This window comes from Acanthopagrus latus, chromosome 3, assembly GCF_904848185.1.
Source record: "Acanthopagrus latus isolate v.2019 chromosome 3, fAcaLat1.1, whole genome shotgun sequence".
Taxonomy (NCBI): Eukaryota; Metazoa; Chordata; class Actinopteri; order Spariformes; family Sparidae; genus Acanthopagrus; species Acanthopagrus latus.
Window position 1 is genome coordinate 1942306 of NC_051041.1, and position 9494 is coordinate 1951799.

The 9494-nt window shown below is 42.6% G+C and overlaps 1 protein-coding gene across 1 annotated transcript in view; it reads right to left on the reverse strand.

Moving 5' to 3' along the window:
* The window catches only part of tmem65 (transmembrane protein 65), a 30897-nt gene that overhangs the window by 6347 nt on the left and 15056 nt on the right, over nt 1–9494 (reverse strand). The window contains exons 2-4 of the mRNA XM_037093391.1: nt 3531–3575; nt 3039–3106; nt 2853–2907 (exon numbers count right to left, since the gene is read on the reverse strand). Coding sequence (XP_036949286.1) covers nt 2853–2907; nt 3039–3106; nt 3531–3575 — 168 coding nt within the window. The remainder of the gene's footprint in view (nt 1–2852; nt 2908–3038; nt 3107–3530; nt 3576–9494) is intronic.

The window sequence follows — 9494 nt, forward strand, 5'->3', positions numbered from 1 at the left end:
TCCTGCCCTTCTCAGTGACATGCTGCTGTTCACTGCTCACTTTTCCTCCTTTTTCCAGCCTTCAGATGTCAGACGACTGGATGACACATTGTATGAACTAGTTCATCATCTGATTTAGGTAATTTCATAACCAGAAACAAAACATAACATGATAAAACATATTCTGGTGAATATAGCTGATATAAAATGACGACATGGAAAGTTTGAATGTTTGGTTTCTGGTCTACGTTAGACGTTAACACCCGTGGATGGAAGTAGTTGGGTTTTTTTTTTGTCGGTACGAGCTCATGCTCCGTCCTGGCTCAGAGCAAAACTGACTGTCCTTTGCAGTTAAAGAAGCCAGTTGAAGTGGGTCAGACGTTTGATGACCCAGAATGACTGCAGGCGGTGTAACATCTGGTCCTGGACAGCCTCCGGCAGCCAGAGATGGACGACATAATAATGAGAAAAATCTCTCGGCTGCCTTGCTCAGCTGGCTGCCACTGAATCCTGGATCCTGATAAGAGTTATAAAAGTATTAAATAACTGGTTGTAAACTATCCTCAGAGCCTGTGTCGTCCCTGCAACGTGCGCCCGTTTGAGGAAACGCAGGGAACTCGCCTACACATGACAACCAAAACAAAAATCAGTGAATAATACAATGCCAAGTGGCCCACATACATCTCTGTATATATAAAAAGATGAAAAGCAGAGAGGGGCGTCCAAACAACAGATCAAAGCTGCAAAACACGAGATGAGAGTCAGTAGGAGTGAGAGAGACTGTGAAAGTTTGTTCGATCAAAGAGCACCTTTGGAAAACCACCAAGACACCAGTCAGCTTCTTCTCCCGGCCGCCTTCGTGGTTTCACTGTCAGCACAATCGGCTTCATAACAATCCGAGGTAATGTACTCAACAATACTTGTCAGCTATGAATAATTCACGATGTGTGTTGGATTTTCACAGGGGGCTGCTGACACTGTGGTAGAAAATACATTCGTTCACGACCATTAAAAGTGAGAAGGTGCTAAGGATGCGTTTGTTTTGCCTTTAGTGGATCTCTGGAGGCTTTAACGGCAGCGAGTTTCCTTTCGGGTACTAAAACTCCAGATGGCCGCTTCGATCCGACTTCCCTTCAAAAGGGAAAACTCTTTGCTGGCAAAAGAGGTGAGAGCCGATCTCATCTCGCTTCCCTTCACCGGCACCTCTGACACTGATAGTGTGTGACACTCAAGTGCAGGACGATGAAATCAGAGTCTGCAATAAAAGCTTGAAACCTTCGAATGAAAAAAAAAAAAAAAAACAGAAGCAGTTGAGCGTCTCTGCATGATGGAGGACGATGAAACAAATATGAAGCAGTGCCGGGATGGATAGAGGCGTCAGAGCACAGCTATTGATCTAGAGCCCGTCTTCAGCCTCTGATTTGCACTTTGCAGAGGAAATTGGAGCCAAGTATCCATGGAAACGGAATAATCTAGTGACAAAAAAAAGAGGGAGGAGGAAAACTCCAGCGCCTTCATGATTTTCACAGCGTAATAAAGACCCCGACTGAGACCCAGAACAGCAGCCATGATGACAGCAGGCGCTGTTGCAATAAACTGCAACAGCGTCCAGAACGACTTCAGAAAAAAATAATATTTCAGAGCAATTTCATACAACTGGTGAGATCACATCAGCTGAGCTGTGAGAGTTATGACGACGTCCTCAGGGTGGCGGCTGACGGAAGAGGTGGCAAGACACCTGAACACCTGACAGGACGAGTTAGATACCAGGAGCCGGTGACGAGATCTTTGATGAAGGACAAGAGGGAAGCAGAGTTTTCCTTTCTTCTTGAGGATGTTAATCCCTGGAAAGCAGCTCTGGGCAATACATCTACGTTATATTGTAATCGTGATATGAGAATATCATCACAGACTTTGGGTCGTTTTAACATCATATGACATGTTATTTCCTCATTTTAAAGTAAAGTTATTTTCTGAACTTACTGGTTCTTCTTGTTCTGAAACTCATTCAGTCCTTACATCCACATTAGAGGTCATCATTCTGTATTATGGTGTTAATATTTTGTGAATGTACCAACAGTCATCGCTTCATTATCATCATCATATGTTTACTGAGGTGTTACGTTCAAAATAATGTCATATTTGATTTTGTTACTCAGTTGGAATATTTCAAAATGTGAAGATTATATCGTGCGTCATCATGCATCATTCTCTTTACAGGAAAATGGGATTTCTGTCCACTAATTGATTTGAATCTAAAAACAACAGAACTGCACATAATTACACATATTTCTGGTGAGGTAATATTTTAGTAAAACAAGTCCAATTTCTAAGAAGTGCGTGAGTGTTTGTGTGTCCGTGACATTTACACAATAGTGTTTAGCACACTTGACATTTCACGCATAAACCAAAAACATTCCAGAGAACAAAGCGATGATTAAAAACACGCCGCTGTCCGCAGAGTAAATATTTGAACCTGGACGGAGAAAATTAAAGTCTGGTATTGTTTAACCTTTCTTGGGGAATTAATTGATAAACAGGCGCAATAAATACAAAGCCTCGATTAATTTCATTATCCAGCGAATGAATTAATTAAATGATCCTCCTGGAAGAGACCGCTGGGGATCCAAAGAGTATTCAAGGTCTCAATAACACCCAAGACACTCGCACACATGCTGAATATTATCACATATTCAGCTTAAGTAAAGAAGAAAACTATCAAAGATGAGAGAAAATCAACAGGAGAGACACTGAAGACAAAGCTCCAAACGTCCTCTCGTTCCGTCCTGTTAATTCACTATTCAATCAAAAATTTAAAAAAGAGGGGAAAATTAGCAGACAAGATGATTTAAACTGCAGACTTCTGTTCTTACCGGCCATGGTGGAGATCCCCAGAGTGACTCCGATGGAGAGTTCTATCTGTGTTCCCTGGAGAACAGACGAGAACAGAGGAGAACAGACTCAGTGGAGGAAAACGAGTAGACGGAGGAGATTAGATCTATAACGACGACTATTCCGCTCAAATTAAACTTCATGGCTGTGTAAATAAATTCACTTACAGCCGCAATCATGATGGCGTTATCGAGGAAGCCGAATCCAACAAAGGGGATGGCGTTGTGTAACAAAACTGCAAACACACAGAGCAAAGTAAATAATCAACACTGGAAGGACAAATCAAATTAAGACATTTCCATAGATTCTCTCTGTGGGTAAAGTTGGTTTTGAATACTGCTCATTTTGCTCTGCTCTGGGAAAAATCTCAGCTTCAAAACGAAGTGTAGCCTGATAACGAGGTCGGTTATTGAACCGAGTGTATCTGATGGTCAGACTCCACAGAGCTTATTATTTGATGTAATGACAGACAAGACAGTTAATTACAGTCTGGTCAGTCACACAAACATAAACCCACAAAGAAAAAAAGCAGCTTCTGAGAGTATTTATCAAGAAGTAAATCTGCTCACAGTCACATCATGGAAATACTGGGAATTTCACTCCAACATACAGGAGGATTAATGTGTGTTTGTTAGTGTGCGTCAGATTTCATCTCTTACTATATCTGATCTGGGCTGCAGTCGGCGGCGAGTGCTCCAGGGTCTCTGCGAAGATAAAACATCAAAACACATCAAACGTTGGCTCATTAACTGCTGAGGTTTGACTTTAAGCGTCGGCACCATCGCCGAGACTCGGGTTGCTCAGCTCGAACTCATCGCATTACGTTGAGCTACAGTTTCGAGTCGAGGCTCCGCAGAAACTTCTGATGGAAAGAAGAACACACAAAGTTTGGTGTGATGTTGGAAAAACGGCACCATCATCCTTCAGCAGCTACGAGGGTCACAAAGGTGTTTATCACTCTGTCTTCTATTATTAAATAAAGAAGAAAATGCCAAAGTGAAAGATTGTGCTGCAGAGAGAGAAGAGAAGGATGCGACTTTTAAAAAAGATCATTAATAATTTCAACATAAAGTGCCAAAATGCATCAACTCATGAAGTTTTTTAGAATCTGATGTGTTGTTTTTATTTGACCTTTTACTTTTGGCGCCTCTGTTACGACAGTCAGTGTTGTTTTTTTAAATGCCAGCAGACATTTTAAAGATGCATCAACTGCTGCTGGGGAGAGTTCTGTTGTTGAATGTCTGTCTGTAATTGTAAAGCCGACAGCTGCCTCAGACGCACAGAACTCACAAATGGATAATAAACACAACCAACCAAAATATATCAATTATCCCACACTGCAGACAGATTGTGGTAGAGCTGCACAAAACACCCTTCAAGCATCAACATAACGGTGTCTGTAAATTAACTTGAACACGTCCTCAAACTTTTTTGCTGCTTCAGACAAAAAACAAAACTTGCATGATTCTCATTTTCTGTGACTAATCTACAAGAGGATTCTGTCTGGTATCATATAATTTACTGAGATTTAAGGGTCCTTGGAAGTGTACTTGTACCGAGTGGCTCTGCATGCACAGTGAGCGTCCAGCCACTACAGTTTTTTGGTCAGTGGAGAGGAGATAAACCAGATTTGGCGTAAGATGATGCTATAAAGTCCACACGTCATTGCAGCCAGCTCCTGTGGTGAAACCTCGTCTGTCAGGAGGAGGAATAATCTGATGGACGTGGACTGTTTCCAGTCAGAGTTTCTCCAAGAGCTGATCTGTGGGGGTAAACTGGCTGTGAAACCCCGAGCAGACATTTGAGTTGTTTTTTCTGTTTGTGGTCGTGAACAAAAACACCCAAATTCTTAAACATTCATCCTTCAGTCCAAGTGGAGGTTTGTGCCAACTTTGAAGAAATTCCTTTGGAGCATTCTCGAGATGTCGCGTTCACAAGAATGGGACGAACAGATGGAAATCCCCAAAACATAATGCCTCTGGGCAAAGCTTTAAAACTCTGCAGAGTTTAATCACAGTCCCAATCATCTGCTCCTCTCCCAGGCTCCAAAACTGCATCTAAAAAAAGTTGTCAAATGTCTCTGACAGATTCTTTGTCTTGTTTATCAGCTCTGTGCTAAGATACGTTCATTAAATCATAACGTGGCTCGTTCTTTTTGATTTCCTCTAATAGCTGATTTGTCCAGAGAGAATTAAACAGTCACACATTGGAGAAGTTTGGTGTTTTTTGATAAATGTTGAAATGAATTTATAGGAAAAACGTGAGTATGGTCATTAAAAGAAAGTATTCTTTTGGTCAGGTAGTACCTTGACACAGATATCGAATCAATTCAAGCAATACCCAGCAGATTTGGGCCTATTTAAGAATTTATATACCCGTTTTTAATAAGGCAGGTACAAGAGAATTTCACCTTAAGTTGTCACGTGACACTCAAACACCCCAAAGAGGAACACAAGCAGCCAATGAATGAGTGTAGCAGCACTACAGTCCATCAGGCCAACTGCGACACGTCCAGTCAAGTTCATAAACAAAATGATGGATAAAATAAAACCTCGGCTGAGAGAAACTGGACAGTTGTCTCACATGTGAACGCTGCAGGTCAATCCACACATTCCTGCTAATGTTTCACAATAAAAGCCTTGTTAAGAAATGGAGGGTTTCTGTGCACTGAAATGCTAGAGGGCTTTTCATCTGAAACAGACACAGGAAGTTTGCATTAATAGTGTAATACAGTAACTTTAACAGGGCAACAAACACAGAGTGCAACACTAATGAGCTGCAGCACAAACTGCACCAGCTCGTTACGGTTCTCTCCTGTGGATCGCTTTGACTGCTGCTGGGTTTTAATACTTCACATGTTCTGTTTCTAGTCACACTCCTGCAGAAGTAATGGATTTATCTAAACATCTGATATGAACCGAAACATTTAAAGCGAGAGGAGAACTCTCGCTGGACTCTCGACATGAGACCAAAACTGTGAGGACCTAAAATAAGATATCAAATAAGTTTCTCTATTTCCAAACTCTCCAGGCTCCCGCTGGAAGCTGGAGGACGACACAGTGGAAGACGTGGATAGAAAGTGGACAGTTAATGATCACACGCAGCCAAATGAAGTGCAGTTCTGAGTAAAATAAATAGAAGGAGGGAGCGAGTCTGTATTACATTAGCAGATTCAGTAAGTTCTCATCCCGCTTTGGTCTACCGTCTGATTTAATTGGCAAAGAGAGCCGAGGAGAAGCAGCCGACTTGAGCCGTTGTGTGGAGCACCCTGGGGAGACACTGAGCTGACTCAAGAGAAGTGGGTCACTGGAGCACAGTGCATTCTGGGCAAGAGACCAATTACAGGAATAAATCAATTAGAGCAAAAGATAGATATGCTGAGTCCATCACTTTTCTGACCTCCTCGTGGTCTGAGTATTCATAAGCTCGACTCGCACAAGTTTCGCTAAACTTTCCTGTCAGAGTGCAAAAATAGTGTGTGTGTGTGTGTGTGTGTGTGTGTGTGTGTGTGTGTGTTTGGCTGCATAAAGAAGCCAGAAGCCAGTCTCATCTGTCAAAACAAACAGCAGCAGCAGCAACGTGGACAGAATCACACCTCTCTGACCGACCGTCACTGCGGAAAGGTCGGCATCTATTTCAGTGTTCAAGAGTCGACTGCTTCCAAAAACAAACCACACAACCACATCTCCTGCTCATCACTGACCCCAGCACCTGATTCAACATGAAAACACACCTGTGATTTTCACTACGTTACCTGCCAGAGATGAAACAGAACAAATGCTGTTTGGTTGTCTCTGTTAACCTGATGTGCCAGATGGTTCGTTAGGCAGAATCATCTGGAAACACGCCACTGTAAACTGTTGGCCAAGTGTTTTCTCTTCTCCTCTATCGCCATCGATCACAACGTCAACCAATCAGGTCAGCAGCAGGAGAACGATTCCACCAGAGGAGCCAGCTGCTGAATCAAACACTTTCTGAAGCCAGTAGAGCCATTAAATAAACTCTCAGGTTCTGATATAACTGATGCTAAAGGAGCTACGCTAACCTCTCGTGGAGCCGCCATTTTTGTTTTCAGTTGCTTTACTGGAGACATTTTTTATTCTAGCAGAAACCCAAAATAAATTATGCACCTGACAATTAGCAAACTATATCTCCTTTAATTGATTAATGCCTGCAGCTCTAAAATACAAAATGTCAAACTGTTGGTATGATAAAAACAACGTACCATCTTTATTTAACCCTTCACGCACTCACAAAGTCTGAACAAACTTCTTTTTCACAATGAAAGAAAAAAAATCCCCCATGTTAAAACCTCTGAGCATCCTTCCTTCAGCAGAGGAAACTAACTGTCTACAGCTCAAAGCCTCTGCCAGAGCCCGACTACCGGAGAGATTTGTGCAGGTAGATTCACACGAGGATCTGATGCTTCTTCCTGATTGAATGCTCAAGAAACTTAAGTTGCCAGGCAACAAATTCTGGTCCACTCAGTGAGCAGTATCGCTTAGCAACAACCTTCATCCAGGAAGTGACACGGGGACTCAGTGGAGGGTGGAAGGAAAATTTTAGGTGCCCAAAATAAAAGTACGGGCCTCCGAGGATTGGAGGACTTCAGGAACAGGTGCTTGATCGGACTGTGATCCGGGGAATTCGGAGACCAAGTCGACGTTTTGAGTTCTTCCTCAGGTTGACCTGCCAGGTGGGGTCACTGCCATTGGTTTGAATCATTCACCTGTTCACCTCCTTCAAATAAGGATTATGAGTGAACTTTTATTTTGTTGTAGAAAACAAGAAAACCGATTCATTTTTAATCCTGTAATTAAAATCAAACTGGAAGAGCTAAAAGCAAGAAGTGTACATTAGCTCCAGTTTAGATTAATGTCCACTGAATGTAAATGAGAGGATTTCTGAGTGCTGCATCAGGACGCTGCTGCCGCATTTCATACATTAAAAATGATTTATTCCACTAATGTTCTGATTATACATACAGCACGTGTACCAAAACAGATGTAGGTCTGCCTCCGTCTTCACAAGCTCTCTGGATCTTTATTTATGAAGACAATTCGTCATTTCTATATTATTTTTCTGCTATTTAGTGTTTAGCCTTTGCTGTAAACCTGTAACATCACCGGAGCAGTGTAATCTCTGAATCAATACAGTTATCTCTCAATTCAACATCGATCCTGAGCCTCATTAAAAAGCAGCAATCGATCCCGACAGCTGGACGAAACATTAACAACCTCTGTCATTCTTTAGAGCTGAGCAGGTCCAGTTAGACTCGACCTGAAATAAGAATGAACCCAAATCATTAAACATTCATCTCTCCCTCCAAACTGCAGGTGCGGCTCATTAAACCGTCCTATTTGAAAAAGCTGCGCCAAGGCTTTGATTAAACACATTTTGATCTTAACGGCTCACATAACATTTGCATCTATTTGATCCTGGTAATAAACAAACAGAAACAAAACTGATTTATCAGGATTAATGTGCTCAGTGTTTCAATGGTCAAAGAGTTCAACTATTGAATGTTTCCTGTAAGATTTAGTTCAGGTGCTCACGGTCCTCAGAGGATGAACGCTAACAACAGTCAAACTACAGTTCACAGTCCTGAATCGACATTTCACGGAGTCCAAAGTGTTTAACTCAGAGGTTTGTAACATTAAGGGAATTGAAGGCGCTCTGTCAAATTTCTGTGTTGCGCTGGAAGCCGGATTCCATTTCTGTTGTTCTCCGTTAGCGATGCAGAGCGAGGCGCTGAGACGAGGCAATCGAGGAACTCGCATTAGGTCACATCCTTTGAATTGTCCTGGGAAATCAGACACCGGTCCTTTACAGTTGGCAATTTTCCATCACATCTGCCAGCCTGGCAGAAAACAAAGGTGCCTCCTCTGTCGATAGACAGTTTATAGAGCTATTTTGGATTTTATTGCTTCATATTTTCCGTAGGTCTCACACTGAGCAGCCAGCCGATGATGGTAACAATGGTGTCGACGTGAGGAGACGTGCTCCGTTTTACTTTCTATCGTCCCTGGGACGAAGCTGAACTACTGGCGAGGCTGTAAGAGCAAACTTGCCTCTCTTGTCTCTCTACTTTTTTATCTGGTGTGCAATGAGCGTCAGAGCCTCACAGGGCCGAAGCAGCGGCTGTTGACTCTGCTTCTTCTTAGGGGAAGAATATTAATTTCAGAAGCACTGCTTAAAATACCAGGCCACACGCTGGGAATAACCCATTTTCACCCTTCCTGATTTTGACTTACTAATGACTGCAGTGTGAGTACAAACACAGAGACTCCTGGGAAAACGTGTCCAGAAATAGGTCGGACTGACGCAGGCACAATATCGCTGCTCAATCTGCTAATGGCAGCAGATTTGGAGTCAGATGAATAAACGCTGAGGAGCTGTCGCTCTCCGTCGGCTGCAGAACGTCGCACAAGACAGATAATGACAGCAGAGTGAGTCCAACACAGCTCGTGTGTCAGCGCGGGATTGAATCAAACGTAAGCTGATTGCGTGTGTTCGTATATATATGATTAGACGTCAGCAGATGCTGCATCATCTGTCTGCTATCAGACTGCTGATTAAAAGAGTGGAACTGCTTCCTGCAACACACTGCACACCTGACAGGT